Raw genomic sequence first — 23,811 nt, forward strand, 5'->3', positions numbered from 1 at the left:
TTTCTCTGGCTTTCAGCTAATCTCTTCCCCCCAGCTGCAGTCTCTATTTCACCAGCAGAAAGAGCTCCACCGACTCCGGAAAGCAATCCCACTTTCTGCTCTTCTTCCTGCGTTGCATTATGCACAATGGAGGGCTAAAACCTCCCTCTCCGTCTGCTTATCTGCGTCTAATTGGCTGCGAGCGACGGGGCCCCCGGGCTGAGCGGGGCCGAGCCGGGCCGTTCCTGCCTCAGTGGTCAGATCACTGGACAAGACTACGGCCGCCAGGATTTAAATGTGAGAACTCATTTACTGCCAGTCAAGGTGGTGCGACCTGGAGAACTGGTGGCCTGGTGGGTGCAGGTCTTACTCAGCAGAAGGGGGTTTACTGGCCTGTATGGAGAAGGATGGACTAATTTCCTCGACATATTGGCGAGGCCAGCAGAGCTGCATGGAACAAAAGGCTCTAGCTTACACTGCAGATTACTGCTGGTGAGAAGGGCCACTTGTCCTCAGCTGTGGCGCATTTACTCAAGTACTATATTCAGGTTCTGTTTTGAGATACTTGAGATTTGACTCTACATTTTCCACTACAATTCAGGAGTGAAATGTTACACATAATATTTTGCTTAATCTATTTATTTACATTTTACAGTTCACATTTAGTTCATAAAAATGTTTCTCTGTTAACTGTATAAAAACAAACTACAACATTAAAATACTGCTTACTTGTTTAAGCATGTTACTATAATAGTATTTTATGACCACTTTAATTACATTTTGCCACAGTTGAATAAAAGACGTTTTAATCCTTTATCTTTGTGTCAGTTCAGTTATTGCTTGTTACAGTATATCCCAAATATGAAAATAAATAAATAAAATACATTTTTTTCATGTGTTCCCTCTTGTTCTGTAGACTTTATATTAGGATCATATCTCGCAGATAAAAGTTGCTTTTCTAGACTCAGAGATTTTTTACAAATATAAAGAGCTTCATGGGATACAAATCATAATACAGTGAATATCTAACCTTGTTTACACTCTAACCTTATTTACATGTCTATTGACAGGAGTCGTCCTGTCAATAGTGATTAATCAGTTTTATAAAGGCAGCCAAAGGCTTCTTAGGCAGTGGCCATTTGACAACGCCGTATCCAACTGTCTTCATATCTCTTATCACATCAAAATTGAAAATGTTAAGATATCTTTGATGACTTATCTTTATTTGGGGGGTGTATACATAAATGTATCCAATCAAAAGTGACTTGGGGCAACTAGCTAACCTCGTTCATTATGTAAAAACACACTTGACAAAGCCTTCGTTTACATTCAGAAGAATCTGATTGAAGTCTAATTTATTAACTGATATAATGATCCAGGGGAGGAAGGGTGGGTGGTGGCCAATCAAATTTGTACTACTTAACTGAAACCCTTGTTGTATTAGCCCACATCCTCTGTTTCCCTCCAACATATGTCACATTATACAGAAGACACACGTCCTCTTACCTCTTTTTTATTGACACTTTTAGTGTGATTTTAAACTCAGGAGTTTTACTTGTATTTTTTTTTTCTTTAGAAGCTAATAAAGGAATGGTGACTTCTTCCACCTCTCTGCAATCACACAGTGGAAGTGAGCAGATGCATATAAATATGCATCATTTGTTATGTGCCACTTAACAAGTAGCTACTTTACTGAAGATAACTTTTACTCCAATGAAGTTAGAGGATCTGTAAGAGCAGAACAACAACTTTTGTTTTCTTACATTTGCAGTGTGCTCAGGCCGACCAGATGACAGAAACGTTCGCTACTGCTGATTTGCAGCCTCATGAGGCGTTATGAGACATTCAGCTTCCTTTGAAGCTTGATTTTGATAGTGAGACAGGTGGCACTGCTTAGGCAGTGGGACTTCATGAATGAGTCAACACATTATAAATATGAAAAACCACTAAAATATTAAGTTGAAACAGATTTCTACCTGTGGGGAGGTAAGTGCCTCCCACTTTCATTTAATCTTGCATCATTTGGAGTGCAGCCCTGGTCAATTTCACTAAAAGGTTACAAACCCTCTCCACTGAATACAGCTTTATTTGTTGTGAGCCAAATCCAAAGAAGAATGGGGCCAATTATTTCGATGTAATATTTTCTATTTCCACCTTTATGTTGGATGGCAGATTTGATCGTCCTAGACATGGATGATACCAGTTATCTGTGGCGAGATGTTCTGATTGGTCTTCACAGATGATTCTTTTCAGCTTTTCAGAGCTTTTGTTGCTCTACCTTCCCCTTTTAAATGGTTTCATATTGGATTTAAATCAGGGAACATGCTTAGCCATGGTATAATTTTCTCTATTTACTTCTTGAAAATCTCTCATCATTATCATGATAGAAAATTCATTTCCTGTCAAGCATCTTGTTCATCTGTTCATTCAGTATTTGGGTATAAAACTTGCATTCACAGTGTCATCTACTAGCTCTCACGCAGCCCCAAATCAGCTCACTCCCACCTCCATGATTCACGGCGGTCGGCACTGTGCAGTCACTCTGGTAGTCTTGGCCAGGTCCACACCAAACATGCTGGACCTCATCTGATCCAAACACAGTTATTTTGGTTTGACCTGACCAAAAAATGTGCTGCCAACATTCATCAGGCCTTTTTTCATGTTGCTTGGCAAAGTTCAATCCTGCAGATTTGAGCAGTTTTGTGAGTAATGGTTTTCTTCTTGGACGCCATACACAGAGATTTACTTCAGGCAATGACTTTCACATAGTCTTATCAGTCACTGAGACACCAGTCTCCACAGATAATCCTTCTGCAAAGTCCGAAGCACTTAACTGCCTGTTTTTCAGTGCTTCACTGTGTAAACAGTACCTCTACCTCCTAACCACTGCTGCAGCTGTGTTTCAGCTTATGTTCAATAGCTCTTGCTCCCTCTCCCATCGTAATAAAGTCTCACAATCTGGTTTCCTACTTGTTCTTGCAATTTCTCACCATGTGATGTCATGCTGCCACAACTCAGGCCAAAAAGCTGTGGAAGCTGTGGTGTTCACAGGTTCTTTTACAACCTCATTCATTAGGATGCAGTTGTTTACTGCATAAACTTGTAAATGGAAAATAACCATGTACAAATAAACTAAGATATCATTCCCTGCAAGTGAAATTTTATCATCGGTACTTTCAGAAGTAGTAAAAGTGACAAAAATGTACATTTATACCAAACACATTGAAGGTGAACAACCTCCAAGCTGAATATTCTACTTGCTTTAAGTTTTATGGGATCAGTATCTTCTAATGAATTCCTTAGACCATACCTGTGTGATGTGTGGTGGCATCTGCCCTGGTCACCGTGCTGATGATGTGGAGGTCCTGGAAAAGAGCTATGCCCTCTGGTGCTCTGAGGTCAGCTGCCGGCCAGCTCAGTCTCTCCACCCCGGTGATGGTGATCCTGGGCTCGCTGGGCTGCTGCACCATCACCACTGCATCAATGTCAGGGATGGTGATACAAGTGTCTTCACCAAAACACCTGCAGATGGAGAGATGAAAGAGGAATGCAGGGGGGTGAGCAAAATCAAAAATCAAGCTGACTCTGTCTCAACATGGTGAAAAAAAGGTTGGTATATAGGGACCATCCAATTGATGTGCAGCACTGAGGAGTGACAGAGGCCACTGAGGAGCACTTGAGGACTTTCCATAAAAGCTCTGGCCCTCACACAAGCTGCTATATAACTAAGCAGCATCAGAATGTAAACCCCTGGAACATTACAGCAGCTAATAAAGCTTATCAACAGCAACAAGACCGCTTGGCTGCACTAAAACCACAGCTGTTAAGCTCAAATCCAAACCACAGTGCAGGCAGATATTCAGGGGGGTAAAACGCTCTGTCAGTGCTCAGGCAGCAGACACAGACCTGCAGTGGTGCACCTGCTGTGTTGTCATACGTGCATGTCTGCCCCCCTGCCTGCCTGTCAGTGTGTGATAGCATGTGTTTAACCACACATCGCACTGGCAACCTTGAATGGAACACATTTCGGCTTTCGAGGACCTGAGCTCATAACATGGCCACACAAGGAGAGCAGGCACACACACAGATCTCCGAGATTCACACACACACACACACGCACACACACACACACACACACACACACACACACACACACACACACACACACACACACACACACACACACACACACACACATGCATATTCACACAAATCCGTGTGATTGGGGGTGGTGGGGTGGTGGTGGTGTTATGCATCCTGCATTTTCCCACCTGCATTCTGATGTGAACTATACATAAATCCATGTGATGAATCTCTATATGTTTTCCTACCTCAGGCTGGGTGAATCTTTATGAATAGAAATTGAGAGACTAGAGGGAAGCAGCAGTTAAATGAGGTTTGGCTGAACTTCAAATGGATCTGGAAGTTTTCTATGAAACATTTGCTGAGCACAAGTGATCACACACACAGGATCTATTTTCCCAGTGGCACCAAAATGGCCAGAAACAATCCTGGTTCTACCACTTGCTGAGCTATTAGAAAATTGCAGACCACTTTCTTTTGTTTCCTTTTGTTTTGGTCTTCACAGAGACCAAAACATCTGAAGACCAAGATTTGTGACAGATGTGCTTCTGGCGTTGCTCTACATTCAGAAAGCTCACTTAGTGACTTTAATTCTGCTGATTATGCCTGACAGCTGGATGGAAAACGTACTATTCTCCCTAATCCTTCGCAGTTGTCTGAGGCCACGTTTTGAGACAAAAACAGGTTTCGGGGCATCATGTTGATTCTTCCTTTATTTTCTTTCCTGTGGCATCGGCTGGTGCTGTGTGAATGTTCGCTGTTCGGGCACTAAGCCATTCTCGAAAGCAGTGGGAGATACAAACTCAGTGACACAGAGAGGTGGCTGCTGCACGGCCCTGCCGAGCTAAAAACAAAAAAAACTGGAGCCAGTCCAACTTAATTATAAAGAAATATGACGAGGGAGCCTAAAAGGGCTGTTGCAAAGATTAGCGCTGGTTACTTTTATTTTCTGGATGCCTGAAGTAATTGCAGTTATTAGGCGTCAGCACGAAACAAATTTAATTGCATTTGGATGAATTAATTAACAACTCTGTTTATTTGTGTAGACTGATGCTGTCTGTAGCAGCGAGGGGACTTTTTCTCAGCACTTGCTGACATGTCATGGCAGGAGGCCATGTTTCAGGCTCCGAGTGCGAATAACTCAGTTGAGGAGAATCTTTTCTGCCTGTGTCTGCTCTGGATGGAGTACTAAAACAACAAATTGGAAGTTCAATCACCCATGTTATCAAGGAGAGTCTATACAGGAAATTGCTGCTGTAAGCACAAGTTGCACGCTGGTCACAGACACAGTCTCCGCTGCAAACATGCTCACACAGTGATGGCAACAGGCAGGTTAACAGCAGTCTGGGAGAATCAATGTGTAGCCATATATATATATATATATATATATATATATATATATATATATATATATATATATATTGAGAGCACCAGCTGCCAATTTCTTCCATACACCATCAAACAAATCCTGATCAAGGAAACACACACTGTACATCATCCTCTGATCACCAACCAAAAGTCTTACAAGCTTTAACAATCAGAGATCAACCAAAGACTCTGCCCAGAATGACCTGCAGCTTAAGCAGAGGTCTAATCAGTGAAGTGAAAACACCTGCACAGGTTTGCAGGAAGTTTCTTCTTGGGGTCTGATATGAGAAGGGTGGAGGATGACAAAGAGATATGTTTTATTTATGTCAGTGTTTTATTAAAAAACATAAGTATTTTTTTGTGTGTGAACGTTTATTTCGTATTCATGGTCTCTAAACCCCACAAGAGAAATGGAATAAGTCAGTCCCATAAAGGAATATGACGGGAGCTCCGAGAGTTGTTTAGCTCTGTTAGTGTTTTCTCAGTGCCTGCAGTAATTGCACTTATGAAGTGTTTGCAAGAAACAAGTTTAATTGCATCGCTGGGAATTATTAAGCACCTCTGTTTACTTGTGTGGACTGATGCTGTCTGTAGCAGTGAGTGGAGATTTGATGTAATGTTATGACAGGAGGCCATGTTTCAGGCTCTCAGCGTGAATAACTTACTTGAGGAGAGGTTATTTTTCTGGTGTCTGGATGCGAGCGTAAAAGTGGGAGCTTAATACACTTCTCTCACACACACTAGCCGCACCGTTTCCACGTTTCCAGGTTCCATGACACATGCACACATGCACGCAGCTATGGCAGCTAGCAGGCCAATCAGCAGTCTGCAAGAAAAACTTAATTTAAACAACATTTAGCAATGACGCAAGCTTTGCCGTCATTAGCATAATATATTCCTTGATAATTGGTGTGCCTCTCGCTGCGATGACTGTGCTTGATCACCAGCGGCCTGTGCAGCGCACACACACACACACACACACACACACACACACACACACACACACAATACACACCGAGACACATTTGCTTCTGCTGTGTTAGATGAAGTTCTCGGGCTTGCGACTGTGCATCGAACCCAACAGGAGGGCGGAGAGTGAACCCCCAGGGCTGTGCTGCAGGGGTCTACATATATTTAAAACAATCATGAATTTTAATGGAAACCCGCCTAGGGAGGCTGTTGCACCAGCCAGCTTCTCTTCTGCTCCCTCTCGCTCCCTCCCTCACACAATGTCTTTCTTTTTGTATCTCTCTTTCCTCATTCTTGGCAAAATCCAGGCAGAATCATTAATACATGACATGAAAATGTATAAACTGGCCCCCGGTGGCAGTAAAGAACAGAAAATGGTATATTAAAGGAAAAGGAAAGTAGAGAACAGTAGAGGAAAGGAGAAAGAGAGGGAGAGGACGAAGAGAGAGGAGGAGGGGATTGGATCATTGTATGATAAGGGATGTATCAGTCAGGCTGTGATATCTATAGTGTTGTCGTAACACTTGACAGAGCTGTTGAAGAGGGTTACTACTTTCCATATCTGAGAGAAGAGAGAGGATGAAAGAGAAGAGAATTAGCAATGTAGATAGAGGAACGAAAGAGACAAGGTGGATGAAAGTAAAAAGTAAAAGAAAAAAGAGAAAAGAAACTGTAAGTATAAGAGAACAAAAGAAAAACGTACTGGACAGTGGTGGAGATGTGCAGACGTCGGATGCCCGGTGTGGGGAACTGGCGAGAGTTGATGTAGGAAACTTTCCTCACAGCAGCGTTCGTGTTCTCCAAGTCCTCCCCCTCCATTACCAGGATGGACTGGGCTGGGTTAAAATGGAACTGAGGGAAGAGGAAACAGGGATGAAGAACTGAAACAGCTGATAACAGGAACAGAGCTATTTAAAGCTGCACTCAGTGAGTTCTAATTGAGAAGCTGTAGATGTGCCCTGCCTGGTGTCAGGTGCAGACACTGGCAGGAAATCTCTGCATACAAGAACAAAAGGAAAGATGAACTGTTTCCTCCACAGCGATGGGCATGGCCAAGTTAACCTGCAGCGGGCCCTTTGGCAAGAACAAGCTGCTTCCTTCCCACAAATGCAATATGAACAGTTTGTTTCTGCTGGAATGCTACCAGGTCCCAGATTTACTGTGTGGTTACTTGATTAAAACCCATTTATTTAGAAAATTGCAGCATATAAGCACAAAACTGAAACAGTGATGGTCTTAAAACCACATTTTGACACAGGGACCCAATTCAAAACAAACCTTTGCATTAGATAATTATGCACAAAACACCTTAAACCTGCATTAACTGATTTTGTTGGCCACTAGCAGGCACTGCCAGACACTGTAAACACAACTGAAATATTATTAGCTGATAAAATTGTTATAGCAAAAGCTTTCACCTCTTAATTTTAACATCCAGCAGACACGGAGCCAAACATCTGCATTCATTTGAAGGCATATTTCTGACTACTTCAGTGCCAACTAGCCTCTGAGGGAATTATATGGCTTTTTAGCTGCTAAATGCATTAACATGTTCACCAGCTAGTGGTGAACTTTGTCTGGCTCCTGTTTGGTGCTGCACAGGTAGCATACAGTGACTTAATCCGAGCTTGGTTGCTGCAAACAGTTGCTAGTTGTTACTAAAAACAACACAGATGAGAGTGGTGAGAGTGAACCAAAACAATAAGCTAAAACATGCTAAAGAGCTGTAGAATCGGCTGATGAATCTCTGTGGGTTATAAGCAACCAGTTGCACATTCTACACAATTATTAATTTATCAATTAATTTATCTATTGTTTTAAAAATTCATTTTTTATAGAGAAATGTTGAATAGGGCTTCATCACGTCAGCTGATATGTGATTTAGTGCTGAATATCCCCAGACTAATCAAATTAAATTTGCAAAAACCAGCTGCAAATGTGGACTTTTGGGGGCCCTCAGGGCAAATACCCATTCTGCCCTTGTTGTAATTGCAACTTGCTTCTAGTAATGAAGTTCTTCATACTGTCAAACACTAACATTTGTTATCTTGATATGACAGCCATGGTGGATTTTAAACCTGTCATACAATACTCATCTCAAAAACCTGTACATCCGTGGAGAAAACACATTAAATGGTCAACACCATTCAAGGGGAAGTGATGGTGTCTTTAATTCCTCCTAATTTTCAGGCAGCCATTGATTTCTATTCATTTCACTGTAAAGTAGTACGAACAACAGTTTGCAGAGACTTGAAACTTGTTTGAATCAGATAATCAAAGCAAACATCATGTTCGCACTGCATTACTTTGCAACAGCAGCGACTTTGACTTGTAAAAAAACAGATTTGATATTCAGTGTGACAGATCACCTATTTTAAGGTGGTTTCAGGCCTTTGTAGATGGATTTTCATCCTGCATGGAAATGAATGAAAACCAGTGTGTGCCTAGAAGACATGAAGGGAAATAATAATAAAATAAATGACCTAAAACATGAAGAAATCACTGCTGTCACCCCGAAGTCAGCGGGCTAGAGACTAGTCAGTGGATTCTTTTCACAAGTTTACTTTGAAAGGGTGGTGTGTTCACCAGGGTTTGATGGAAGGCATTTGAGACTCTTCCTTTAAAGATGGTGAAGTGGTCTCCTGCTATAACTACACTGAAGTCCCCCATCTCTGAAACTGGCTCTCAGCAGCAGGTTGGCAGTACTTCAGCTCTCCATGGGGCTCTCCACACACTCCCTCTTCCCTGTCATTTTCCCCTTCACACCTTTTCTTCTCCTGCTGTCTCCTCTCATTTTCCGTTCTCTGTCACTGTACTTGCTGCCACCTGCCTCTACCTCCTCCTTGCCTTCATGTTATTCTCCTCTGATTGTGCTGTGCCAGTCCTCCATCTGTTTGGCTAAATGCTGTCCTTAAGCCCCCCGAGGACTTATTGGAGCCGGACTAGGGTGCGGTGAAGAAGAAAATGAAATAGCTCTCAAAAGATAAACTACACTGGCCCATGAGAGGTTGTCATCCTCTCCTCTCCCATATACCCCACCTCATCCCTACTTGTCTTCTCAAAAGACTGGCAAAGATCTCTCTGCTGCACCACAACATGGAGAGAGCATATAGAGAGAGGGCGAGGGGAAGTGTAAAGAGAGAAAAATATAAAAAGAGTTAGAGGGGCTGAGTTTGGGTGGGTAGATAGGAGGATGGAGGGGTGGCTTTGAGTCCACACAAACCCCCATCCATCTTATCTGCCTTCTATCGTCCACAAGGCAGGGAGATGGATTAGCTGAGCCAGTGAAGGGGTGGGTGGGTGGGTCGGTGGGGTTGCTGAGGAGTGATTTAGCTGTGGTGATTTAAAGAAGTAGTATTTTTCTGTCAACTGGGATAAAAAAAAAAAGATGTTTTTGCATGTGCACACACCAGACGGGAATGTATGTTTAATTTTACCGCTGCTTTAAAGAAGTAGTAACATTTTGGGAAATATGTTAATTGGTATTAACTGAGAAGATTGATACCACTGTCATGTCTGTTATGATACATATAAAGCTATGGCCAGCATCTGGGTAGCTTAGCTTATCTTAGCTTAGCAAAAGACTGGGAAAAGGGAAAAAGCTAGTCCAAAAGTAACAAAATATACCTACCAGCAAATCTATAGTTCACTAATTAATTAAATATTATGTGTTTAATATGTACAAATGCTGTTATCAGCTAGGAGAATATACTTCCTGGAGTCCTCTTGTCACTGTGGCACAACTAGCAGAGACTTCCTGTTTCCAGTATTTATGCTAACGTTTGCTCATCGGCTGCTGGCTGTAGCTTCATGTACAGGCAGATAAAAGAGTGGTATCACTCTAATCATCAACTCTTAGCAGGAAAGAAAATACTGATTTTTTCCCAAAATGACAAGCTTTTCCTTTAAGATTAATTTTTAAAACCAAAATATTGCTCACACAGCTCACTACACTGCATAAACAGAGGCAATTTCAGGTGGATATTGTGAGTAATCATGGTCCAACTCGGAAGGCTGACAGTTTTTAGTATGAGGACAGTGTTTTCAGTGGTAAGTACCAGCACTGTTATGTTGTATTCCAAGGGAGATGTGTAGTAATGAAAAATAAATCAGCCTTGTGCATTTGTGTATACTGTATGTGTACCATGAATCTGTGTGTCTGCCTGCACAGACATTTGGACCTGTGTGACTACAAGGTAGGTTTGTCCTTCGAGCATTGCTTCTGCCTCTTTAAATCCATCCTCTTCATTGTGGACTGATGTGATCTGTATCATTGTGACTCTGGGTTGGAAGTCAGACTTTTGCTGCAGTCAGCACCTCTTCTGTGTTTCTCTCTGTGCGTGTATGTGAATACCTTTATGTTCTTATCCAGGCTCTCAAGGGAGTTGATATCCAATCCCTCTTTGCAGGCCTGCAGACAGGAAATGACTTTCTGACTCTCGATCTTCCCTGGTCGGATGGTGAGTCCCGATAGGCTGCCCCGGAAATACTGAGTGAACCGTGGCTTGGTCACCTCCCCACCTACAAACACAGCAATACATACACATACAGTAAAATAATTTATAAAATACCACTTTCTAAGAAACCATTACATGAGTCACGGAAACCTCAAAGTAGTGGCAGATATGTAATTCCTGGGTTAAGGTTAATCAACAGTAATCACCACCACCTGGCACTTACAAACTACAACACCAACAAACTGAGGGCGACCTTGTCAAGTCTTTAATTATGAGCCCTGATGACCAAATTATGGTTATAATTGGCCTTAAGATGCATGTTTTGTGGTGATGCTGTAAAAGTGCAAGTGTTGCCCAGCCAGCCCATCCAGGCTAAACAGGAAAAAGTCAACACATTTAAAGAATGTCCTCTGAACTCCTTAAAGGCCAGTACCACCAAGAGGAGTCTCCAAACCACTCATTAGCTGAAAGGTTACAAGCTCTGGGTATAAAAATATCACCTTCACCTTCGCATTCCTTTCTTTCCTTTTTTTTTTATTTCCTCACTTCCTCTTCCCTTGTCTCTGGTTTTCCCCCATTCTGGCATCAAGCCACCAAAGCACTAAAGGTATAGAACAGTCCCTTCATCTAATAGCATTTGTTATTAAAAGAAAAAAATCTGACCTTGTTCACACATCAAAAACATTGGGCGAATGCAGTGGAGCGATGCCCAATGGGGAAAGATATAACTAAGGTGCCTACCAAGAAACTGTCTCTCTATCAATCAATCTGTCTAGCCTCTCTCATCATACTTTGACACTTTGCGCCCTCGTGCATCTGCTCCCAAGTGATTGTTGGAGGAAAGCAGCAACAATCACTTACAATTGCTTATATTCTTTCTGTAGATTTTTTTTTTCGCTGCTGGGAGTGTGTGTAAAATAGTCATTATCTAAAAGCCAACAAATCTACATAATCTTCTGTTGTCCAAGTGCCAGTTGCTGTGTTTATTATCCTATGCATGCTTGTCTGTTTACTACGCATTAAAGAAAAGCTGCTGCTTGCTCCACTGCTCCAGTTTACCTTTGAGCCACTGTAAGCTGCAATTCCAGTGCACCAGTAAAACAAATGAGGAAAGTAGTTTAATCACCTAATAGATCCTATTGTTGTAAACAGCATTCACCAACATTGGAGGGAAAGTTGAAACACTGACATCTGATCACTCACGATGTCAGTGCATGTAAGACCTTGGCATTATGTGTATATTCTCTGTAGGTTTCTAAATCAGCTGTTATGGTGAAGTATAGTGGAACCAGAAAATACCACCTGACATTAAAGTCAGCTGTTGATAATTCACCCTCAGGATCCACCATCCTTTTCTACCTAGCTGGACTATGATCTACATTTGGACAACACAAGGTTCTGGGTTGTGGTTGTGCTTTGAGTGGCCTCACAGATACAACAAGGTCATTAGGTCAAGTGTCCCTCAATCCATGCATATGGTGAACAGGCTATAGAGTTCATTCTACCTCTAGAGGCTCCATGTACAATTTATATGTGGTTCAGCCAGCTCTGCCAATATTTTCTGATTATTCCCATCTAATCGCTCTAATGAAACCAATCTGTCTTACTTCTTCTAGAGCATCTGTAGCCATAAAAACCAGACTAGGCACCACGCAGCTCTGCTCAAGATTTAAATCATTGTCTCACTGCTGGCAAATACAGTTTTAAACACTAGGTAGGGCTCACCAGTTGACAAACTATATAGATATTGTGATGTTTTGGCAGATGGGTGTCCATGCCTCAACCTGAAGGGTCATACGTGGGCACTGGAGGACCTGTGGATGATAGATGTAGTGGAGGCCAAAGCAGTGACAGTGAAATTTGTCTCAGTCAGTTGCTACTTTGCTCCACTGTCATGAGTCAAAACCATGCCTCAGCTCTGCCAGGAACAAGACAGTAGAGTTTCACCCAGTCATGCTTGACCTTCATGACTTAAGGTGTTTCAACCCTAAGTGCAAGCTTGGGTAGATAGATACTAACTTTCATGTGAGCCACACACCTGCTCTTTGCAGTAAAGAGAGGTAATACTGGCTGCAGCAAAAGTCAGAGTAAACCTTACATTTCTCAGAAAGCAGAATTCCCCCTGGTCATTATTTTTCTACACCAACTATAGTTTATCTCAATATATGTTGATAGCTTTGATCCTATTAAAGCACCATAAGTGAAGATAAAAGCCATGGGAGAAAGTGGCATAAATGGATTCCTTAATACACACCATCTCTTAACTACAGAGCCTTTCTTGTAAAACCTTTAAACCTTTATGAGGGTAAACCTTCAAGATTTAGTTTTGATGAATGAGGCATCGCTATCCAAGGTGTCTGCTGAGAGCTGAGGGGCACTTTCACTGCCCAGTGCCTTCTTGTAGGTTACTACAGCAAATCTGGTTCCAGTCCACACAGGGTTGTTAGTGTTTGCTGGAAGAGTTCATTTTAATCTGTGAACCAGGCAATCCAGTTGGCGACTGAAGGGGTACTCTGTTGTGTCCGACAGTAACTGGAATTGGGGAAAATTCATTTCAAACGCCCTTGGCCTCATCAGACATTGCCAAGCTTGACTCAGGTACCCCATGATTTCCTGCTAATAGCTCAGGCACATTTATCACTGGCCTATGTGGTGTTTCCGGGGTCTGAAAAAGTCAGTCAGTGCAGGTGGAGGCACAGCTGACCACTGCTGGAAATACTTTGTCATGCCCTACTTTCCCGGTGTGAAAATGTAACAGAAATGGACTACAGACCTTCGGCTTAGAATCATCCCTACGATTGCTGACCTGCAGCTATATTGTGCACTAAGGCAAGTTGGGTAGAGCTCCCTTATCCCCCCTGGAGCAGATAACAGAGTCCTACCAATTGATGTGATCTACCCAGGGGACCTTATTAACCCAGTGGCTTGTCATCTGCCTGCCTGCCTTAACAGACAAGAGACTGATGAAGCCTTTTTCTTGACTGGGCAGAGACAGATATATACATATATGTATAGAAAGATGGGGAGCAGCTAAACTCTTAATGAGCCAACAACAAGGAAAGTTATTATTATCTTCCTGAGCTGAGGGTCACAGCCTCTGCTGCACCTGCTGACCTGTGTTGATAATCAGGCCCATTCAATGAGCCGGACTTTAAAGAGCCACCAAATCATCAGGGGACCAGAGTCAATTTCATGAAATCACAGGATCACATTTAGATTTTCACATACTAAACTATGCCAAACCCATTCTTTCCTCTTTCTTTATACTTCAACCCCCCCGCCCCTTCTCCGCTCCTTTCTAAACTCTGTTGCTATTTTCTTCCCTATTTCCTGTCCTCTCTCTAGATATCCACCTATCCACTCAGTCCCTCCCTGACAGATGTTATCAATTTAGGCTGTGGCCAGAGAAACCATTAACGGTCTCAGACAGAGGGTAAAAAAAGAGAGGCAGAGGAGAGGGGATTACCGAGACGCTGCGGAGCAGGAATGATACGGGTGATAAAACCGCTGATCATTCCTCTTTGCAGAGACTGGTTTTTACATGGTGTCAGCTCTCTTTGCCATGCTCTGTGCAGCCCTCCTTGCTCTATAGATCTTCACTCTTCTTTTTTCTCTGCCTTATTTGCGTCATTCCCAAAAGAGCAACAGATGAGAGTCTAGAGGGATGGGTGAGCTGGATACAGGATCATTACTTAAGTGGAAGTGTGAGCGATAGTCTCACTCAAGTGTATGATTTATTGTATGTGTACCTGTATCGGCGCCTGTGTGTCTGTATGTATTCATTACACTGTACATACAGGGATATTTATGTTTCAATTTGTGCATGTGTATAATCATCAGCACTGCTTCCTGCACACGTCTTGTGTGGGAGGCAGAGCAGCACCATGCGATTACACAGCTGAGGAGAAAGAAAAATGAGATGAGATGAGTGCGTTGCTCCTCGCTGTCTGAATGCCTCCCGCTTCTGAACACGGACACACTCCGGCAGGTCAGAGGGTAAAATATAAGTTGACTGCGTGAAAACTGCACCGCCAGCACTTACTCTCCGAGGTGAAAGAAGCAGGAGGGGCAGGGGCAACCCTTCTGTTAGAAAATAGGAGAGAGTGAAAGTGCACAGATGTAACGTTGTAGCTAGAGAATTCAACGCTTTGCTGTTGCAGGGATTCACACTAACAAGCATACCTCATGTTTGTTAATGAGCAATGCAATCTGCAGACAGGTATCTGCAGGTTAGTTTTGAATATTAGTTGTGAAGAGCAAAAATGAAATGAAACCCCAATAATATGTTCTTCCTCTTGTGTCTACAAAGGACTCTATGTGTTGACGGTAAATAAAGATGGACGTAGCCTCTGTGATGTCACCTATAGGTTTCTCAAGAGTGGCTTTAAAACTCAGAGTAGGCTGCTGCACCATTGCCATCTTGGCAGTGCCTGACTCCACCTAACTCCTAAAATGGGCAAAGAGGTGTGACGCGTGGAACGAGACTTTGTGGCAAGGATACACTCACTCATCTGTCACTGAAAGCGGCCACACCCTCAATTATTCATAACTTTAAGCCTTAATACATTTTAAACAGGTGAGTTATATAAAAATTCAGCTCTGTACAGTTGTCATGAATCAGGAAATAAGCTCTAGAGACCAAAACTGTTTTTGTAGCAGGCTGTAAACATGTTTATTTCTGCTGTAAAGTTGGGCATTTCAACATTTGACATAACAGTCGATGGGGATTGACTTGCTTTTGTAATGTGAATTGGTGTTATTGGTGTTGTTATTATTATTATTATATATCTTAATTTTTTTTGTATTTGATATCGACATTTTGTAGTTCTTTTTGTACTGTCGACTTGTTGCTGTAACTGCAAATTTCCCCACTGTGGGATTAACAAAGATCTTATCTTATCTTATCTTACTCACAAAACAACAACAGTTAATTAATGTGTATATCATCAATGTACAGAACAAAAAAAAAAAAAGGGTTCTTGTAATGCAATATTGTGAAAGGGAGTTCATTCACTTTTGAGTTGAACTTCTAAAATACATAGAGTAATACTGCATACATTCTCAACAAATCTCTGCTTTAGCTTCTTTCCTCCATCTGATTTATGAGGGAAAATTCCTGCACTACCCTGGTTATGTGCCAGTGCATTCCCATGGTTACAAAATGACCTTGTATAAAAAAGGCTATACGGTGCATCATTTATAGAGATCAACACATCACTCTGTTAACAGGTCACACCACAACAAACCACAACTAAGCCACATCATTGGTCATTGAGTCTAATTGGATTTTTAGTCTACACCAGAGTTTGATTGACAGCTTTCACACCAGCCTAAAGAAGAAAAAACAAACTGGCCTGAGGAAATTAAAACCGAACCAAGCACATTAGATGTGAAAGCCCCCTCATAGACTCAGGCCGATGATAAAACTTAACCTCATGGTTATGCAGAAGCATAAAGTATAATTTGACTTTATAGTATCTCAGATACACTTCTACACTTCTAAATCATTGCACCTGCCTGCACAGGGCACCTAATGGCTCATGTTTCACATGTAATAAGTCCATGAACACAACTTGAAGCATATTTTTATGCTATGTCTATTTTCCTGACATGCATAGCTGCAGTGATTCTCACTCACTCCTGTGCCTGAGTGCCTCCTGTGTGGATGCACATGGGGCGCCAGAGCTGCTGCTGCTGCTCTGCTAATGTACTGCTCACATCGTGCCTTCTGTGCTGACATGGTGTAAAACTCCTCTGCTAATAAAAACTGATTCATGTGCTGTAGCAGCCCGTGATGACAGGTTGAGGCGGGTTTAACACACTGGATGAATCTCATCACATCATACTGTAATGGTTTCGTTGGATAAATATCTGCGTTGTGATTTTTCTAAATTATATTTATTTGCTGTGGTCCTGACAGAATCTATTTCCATTCGACAACACTGACTGGCCAGTTAAGGGTTATCAACCATGAAACTACATCATGAAATTTAATTAAATATTGCAAAATATCACTGTTGTGTTCAACCCCAACTGCTTTGAGCTGACAAATGATTTTATTTACTCTGCCATCCATGTGCACACTCTACTATGTCACATCCTGTTTTAAAATCATCAAATGAGCTTCTCTGACAGCAGATGTAACCCCACTTCTGCCCTTCTGCAAATGTTGAATTTCTTTTCACACAGAGCTGAAGCTTTTCAGGAGCCAGTCAGACAATAAATGAGTTCATCTTTGCGACATGTTTGCAATCAAGATGCTGGACACTTAAATCTCAGCACTTTGAAAAGGCAAGCTGCTGTGGCTAATGGCTTATGTTAAGATTTCAGTATTGCCTTTTACAACTCTTTACTGAGGCTTAGTCCCCAACTAGAAAAGCAGAGACAGTCTCTGAACTTCCTCTTCTATTCAAGACCCTTTTAATCCTACTAAAGGCTTGCAGTGTTCAATGAAAGAAATGGGAGGGGAGGAGGAGGAGTGGGCAGGAGGAGGGAGGAAGAGTGCAAGGGCGGGGGGAGTCACCGCCGCAGATGAAAGCGGCACAAAATGACCTGCTCCTGCTCCTGCACTGAAAGATATCTTGATTCTACATCTGAGGCTAAGCATCACTGAGCAGTCTCATTTCGGATATCAAATCAACGGTAGGCTGTGCCGTGTGAAAAAGTGCCCTTTCTTCTACCCTTGTGCAATTAGTGGCAGCTATCAGTTTAGAGGACAGTTTAATTGTATGCCTTCATTCAGACTGCTTCAATCGTTTGTCAAAGGCAGACTAAGTGCTCTTCTTAATTACATTGTTCATTCAAGGCCAAAGAACATGTTCAACACTCAATGACTCCTTAGTAATAATAATACGTCAGACAGTGTTATTCATATTCTTGAACTTGCTCACACGTAAAAGCGGTAATCAATACGCAGAAAGGCCAGAATCCCTCATTTTACCGTGAATTTTATATCAAAACTTTTGGTTCACTTGAGTTGTTTCACTTTTAATTATCTGCAGAATGAACACATTCTGTTAAAGAAAAGGGACGAATATCTAAACTTAGGTTTAACATTCATCATCATCATCGTCTTCATCACCTGGCTCCGCCCACTCACCCTGCCAACAGGCACCGACTGTCAGCTGCACGTCAATCTGTGAGGGGTGGATGGGCCAGTCGTCTGTCACCAGGTAGGGGTCGTAGGTCACTCCATCCACATAGAGCGTCACAACTGGGAACTCCACGTTGATGACGTAGTAATGCCACTCTTTATCACAGATCTGAGGACGAGAGAAAGAAAGAGAGCGTCATAAAACAGATCACCAGGTCCTTGGCTTCTATTACCAAATCATGTTCAGTAGTGCAGGGAAGTTATAATAGCATAATAATAAATGACAAAATATTGTTTTGTTTTTTTTTTAAATGGGGGATCCCATACAGATTCCAAATACATTAAAATATGCCACTATATAAGATAGGTCTTTTTCCCTTGTATAAAGTGAAATTTCCATGTGTATTCATTGATTACAAAGCAACAGTAACTTTGTGATCACAACAAAGCAGTCACTGCTCTCAGCCATGCCCCAAGCCCTGCCCACCTGCACCCACCACCCAACCTTACAGGATTTGGTTTCTCTGAGTATTTTTATTCATTTACCCAAAATATGCCATACTTTTATTCAATCACTCAGAAAACAGTCAGCCAATCATAAGAGAAGCTCAGTGCCTCTCTTCTGATTGGCTCACCGACCTGTTGTTAACAGAGCTCAAGAGAGAGGCCTGAGAGAAGAGATGTAAAACTACACTGAGATGGTTTTTGGCTCTTAAAACCACAAATATATCTTCTTATGGTTATCAACACTTCAAATAAAACACAGGAAAAGCTTGAAATATGGGACCTTTAACATCCTGTGGCTTAGCATTTAGGAAGTACAAGAACTTGCAACATCACTTCAAGACTGGAAAGTAAGCAGCTGTTATTGCTAAAATTTAAAAATGTATCAATCGCATAAACTTAGACATAGCACCTTCAAGTGAATCATTTGAAAATCTTGAGTATAAAGTTTCCGTGTACTGTGGTAACACTGCATCAAAGAAGGAACAGTAGAGTTACAGAAGAAGGTTAAAGCAGCCTTTACGCCATTAACTTGCACAAAGAAAAGCGCACAGACTGAGAATACTGAAGAGCACTGTGGCCTTGGTCTTCCTCAGTGAACAAATGCTCTGATGTCCTTCTACTGCAACTACCTGACACTTCTTCACACTGGAAGCACGTATGTTTTAGAAAGAAGATATATTGACAGATTAATTGCTGATGGTGATGTAACGGGCCTCCTTTTGTTAATGTCGGGTTTTAAATGGGGTGATGATGATGTCCGTGTGTGTGTGTGTGTGTGTGTGTACAGATGACAAATTGGTAAACTTGGACAATGTAGATTATTCTCTGATGCAGCACTATCTGTTGTATTCCTATTTTCTCCGCATCTATGAAACAAGAGAGCCAGTCACCCATTACAAACACACTATGAAATACAGGTGCACCACACACACACAACACAATATCCGAGCCTGTGTGTCTCTGTCTATCTTCAGCCACGTGGCAGCAGGCATCCTCTCATCAGTTCATGTGAGGAGATGTAACAAGAAAGAAGCAAACACACACACACACACACACACAAATACTAGAATAAGAGCAGGCCCACACACTTCGACAAATGGTTGAAAAGTAAGACAAACACACACACACCCTGTGGATTGACAAGTACAATCCAAGTACAAACTGAGACTCCTCATTGTTTTCGCTGCAGTTCCTCTTACACGCCTTCTCCTTTCTCATATAATCATAAATTTCTCAAAGGTGTTACCCAGAAATCAGCCAATGTGGCATTAGGGAATGTCAATGTCTTGTCTGAGATCGATTTAAGCCAATGGGAAGAATTTGTGGTCTATTTTCTTGATTAGAAAGGATGTTTTTCCTATTAAAGCTTCACTTTGGGATTCACTGAGTAGAGACAGCTGTAATTTTTACATTAATTCTTGGCTTGTGAAGTTTTGAAACTGAATGGTTTCCTCTGTGTTGAACACTGAAATGCATTCATCCATTAACTGTTTCACCTCTTCTGAAAAATGCTTGACAGCACCACTCTTCAGCATGCTTGACCGTTTCCCCTTGCCGTTACCGTGCATTTTAATTGATTGCACAAACCCACTTGTCTCATCTCTCCCTTTCTTTCCATCTGCTTTTATTGGCTCTTCCTCACCTCTGCAGCGCTCAGTGCTCAGCAGGCCGGCACTTCACCTCGTCCTCCCAGCTCCTCTCATATAACATGGGACAGCCTTTGAACACTTAGCCTTGGGTAACCTCCTTCTCTAATGAAGGGCGCTCTGCAACTTGCTTATTAACACTGTGCTCGTGCAGCAGATGGGAGTTCTAATCAATCTGGTTCATTTTCCGCTGTTATTGGGGAGCGAGATACAACATCTGGCCTGTTGGTGATCACTCTGCACAGCTGTTTAACGCATATGCAGCATGTTGATCTGCTGAGTCAGAGCTCAGAGAGAATGGGGGGATTAATCTGATTGCGGTTTGGATGGTGCAGCAAATGAGATTGAAACTGATTAGATGATAACCAGGTGATTAGCTCGTTAGGATGTTAGGACGTACATACACACAGTAGCTGCAATTCCTGCACATTTTGTATCACAGTTTCAGTGTCTCTCCAGGATACATCTTCATTTTGCCCTTTTCTTGTGCTCTTGATCTTTAACGTTTCTGTCGGATTATCACCTGGATTTTAGAGACTATTTTTTCAGTCTCGTTACATTTCATTACCCAGCTGCCACATGTAATAAAAGTTATGTACATTCACGAGCACACACACACACATACACACACACACACACAGACACTAATCCCCCTGACATTTGCACATGCGGACAATCCCCTCCCTTGCTCTGCCGCTTCTACCCTGTTTTTGCTGTTCAGTATTTCAAAGAGAGCTCGGGCCCATATGGGATCTGAACGCCTAGTGGGTGACTTCCTCTCGGAGGCTTCAAAGGAGGGAAACGGCGTGATGCTCTTGCCCAAGAGGAGGTTGCCTCTGCCCAGTTGGGGTCTCAACTGGAGATCTCTCTCAGGGACAGAGGGAGGGAGAGAACTACGTGGCCACACATGTCACTACTACTTAGGAAACTAGTGGAGATGAAGAGAGAAAGAGAAGAGTGATTTGGGTACCAATATTTTTAGATAAGTGGCAAACAGCTGATATTAGTCCAAACATTTCTGATAAGTAAAAATTTGAGTTTTCCAAAATTAAAAGCTTTCCGAACAGAAACTCGACAGACAAATGGAATTGTTCCTGTAGATTTGTTTGCAACCCTTTAATACAGTGGCCCAGACGGGTCGACACAATGCAAAAGCAATAACATGAATGCAAAAGCCACAACACAAAAGCAAAAGCATTGTGACCCATCTGGGCCACCATACCTTAAGATCTTATTGCACCTTAAGCCTTGAGCTTTAAAAACAATACAAACAAGACTCCTTCGCTAGGAAAACTAGTAAAATAGATAAATAAATAAATAAATAAATAATCAAAATAGCAAACTCATCTCAGGAGACAATTGTTATACCTTGAGTGACAAATTGAAACAGACATTTTGGTTTGAGATGTTTTTATGTTTTTTCATCATGAAAACTTCATGATCATTGTATTTGACAAATTACAGCTGACTACAGATGTGAAAAAACCTTTAACAGCCACTTTTCTAACTTACTGGGAGCCGATACTTAATACTAATAGGATATACTTTGGGTTCAGCATCATTTTGGGTGAAGAGCTGAGGAACTTTGCCAACATGAAATCAATGAGACTTTGAAAAAGTTGGTGTGGTAATGAGATTTTTTCAAGAACTGGTATTCTGAATGTTGTCTTGCAAAAACAGTTCACTGTTGTGCCCAGCAGTGGCCTTAGAATGGGTTCAGACAGATAAAAACATTGCAGGAGCTTGTTTATTGATTTCATTTCCATTGATATTCATATTCATTCTTCATTGGCACAGCAGAGAAGATGAAAAAAAGAGAGAAAAAAAAACGCTAGATTTTTGCTGCAATGCAATACCAAGCATCATCAATCGGAAAAGTGCTGTGAAGGCCAGTCCAGTTTGTGCCTGTGCACATTCTAATGTGAACGTGGTCATTTTGCAGTTTACCTCACAACTGTTACACGAGTGGATGAAGTGACTTGTGAAATCCATCATCATAATATTTTAAACCACCGCACAGTGTTTTCACATCTGAGAAGTCTTCAAACTCTTGGGTTTATCAGTCAAAGCAGCCCTTCATCTCCTAAACCTGAAAAACAAACCCAGCCCAATGCAGTTCCTTGGTTTCCTTCAGTGTTGGACTGTTTCCTGTCTGTATGTCCAGCAATGTTTTGTCTGTGGTGCCTTTACAACCACTCACTCAACAGACATTTCGACTGTCGTTCAGCATTAAAACAAAAGCATTGAAACCCAAAGGTTATGAAGAACTTTGCTCAGACAATTAAATTAGTCATCGTCAGGCCAACAGAGTGTGAGTGCTTAACTTTCAGCCTATAGTGAAATGTAATCCGGTTGTCAGAGATGTCACAAAGTTTGGCATCTTGTCTGAGAATTGATTAGAGCTTGAGGGAACAGGTGCAGTGCTTCGCATGGGAAGAAGCCAGCCTCACACAAACGGAGAATCTTTGTTGTGTGTCTGGTTACTGTGTGTGTGTGTGTAGGTGGTGTCCATTAAAAAACTTCAGAAGTGGAAATAACACAAAGAAGCAGCCACTACTGCACAAACTCAAAGCTAAACACATCTGAACATCCACAGGCCACTGTGAGTGTGTGTACAGTCTAAGTGTAAATGGGGGTGTGTGTTTGTGTGAGAATGTGTGAGACAGCAATTCCACAAGGATATACCATATTATCCACCCACTAACAGACACGCATACAGGAATGCAGAGACATCAATCCAGCGCCATTAATTGTCGACTTCAAAAAGTTCAAAGACAAAGTTAAAGTTTCGGAGAGCGGCTCTGGCTCGCCTTGCTTATGAAAGCAAAGCAAAAAGTTTTGTATTCCCAAACCCCTCCACTTTCCTGCGTCTCTGCCTGATGCAAATTGACAGATGGAAGGAATGAATGAAATAAATAACCACACAAACAAAGTAGAGGAGGACATGAAACAACCAGAGGACAAAGCAAGTGAAAGCAAGAGTGAAGGAGGTAGAGAACGGAAGCATCACACATCAAAGATCCCCCATCATCTCTCGGGGCACTCGACGGCGAGAAGAAAACAAAATTGATATCTGCCCCCCCCTCCCAATCTCACTCTCGTTTTCTCTGCAGTTTATTTGGTCTCTTTTCTTCTTGCCTGTCTCTCCAGTAGAACATGACTGTGGGAGTTGTTGCCTCAAGTCCTTTGGAGTTGAAAGTCTTTAAGAGATCTGTCACCTAACCCAACCTTCTCGCTTCAAACAAGAGATGCAGGAATGAGATAGAGACGGCAGAAGAGTGCAGAGAGAATGTGGTGATCAACAGGGGCAGAGGGACGATGGTGGGGGAAAGAGGAAGGGCGGAGATTAAAGAAAGAGAGGGAGGAAGAGAGAGAGGAGAGTGGGAGAGGAAGGAAAAGTGAGGAAGACTGCAACCTTTATTACGCTGCCAAGAGTTCAGGGAACTCTTTGAAACAAAGTCAAAATTAGCAGAGAAATCGTTTGACTTCTTGGAAATACGCTAAGTTTAGACCGACACCTGTCTTAAGTTAACACCCTGAATACAAAGCTAGCAACAGGACATGGTTAGCTTAGCTTAGCTAGCCTGCCTCTGTTAGTGCCTGCTAACACTTTTAAAGCTCATAAACCACTGTAAAACTTACAACATGTTAATAAGTGAGCTTTAAACATGCTCTCTCCAGCTAGCGGTCTTCCCTTTCTTCGAGTCTT

The 23,811-nt window shown here is 42.0% G+C and overlaps 1 protein-coding gene across 3 annotated transcripts in view; it reads right to left on the bottom strand.

The window, feature by feature from the left end:
- Positions 1-23,811, bottom strand: part of LOC139614423 (calsyntenin-2-like) — a 267,128-nt gene that overhangs the window by 13,863 nt on the left and 229,454 nt on the right. For all 3 annotated transcript variants that reach the window (XM_071471679.1, XM_071471678.1, XM_071471680.1), the window contains 4 exons: positions 17,956-18,118; positions 10,754-10,920; positions 7,103-7,251; positions 3,290-3,501 (listed from right to left, as the gene is read on the bottom strand). In XM_071471679.1, coding sequence (XP_071327780.1) covers positions 3,290-3,501; positions 7,103-7,251; positions 10,754-10,920; positions 17,956-18,118 — 691 coding nt within the window. The remainder of the gene's footprint in view (positions 1-3,289; positions 3,502-7,102; positions 7,252-10,753; positions 10,921-17,955; positions 18,119-23,811) is intronic.

The sequence above is a fragment of the Trachinotus anak genome, unplaced genomic scaffold (genome assembly GCF_046630095.1).
Source record: "Trachinotus anak isolate AG129_WGS33_773 ecotype Australia unplaced genomic scaffold, CSIRO_AGI_Tana_v1 ptg000034l, whole genome shotgun sequence".
Lineage (NCBI taxonomy): Eukaryota > Metazoa > Chordata > Actinopteri > Carangiformes > Carangidae > Trachinotus > Trachinotus anak.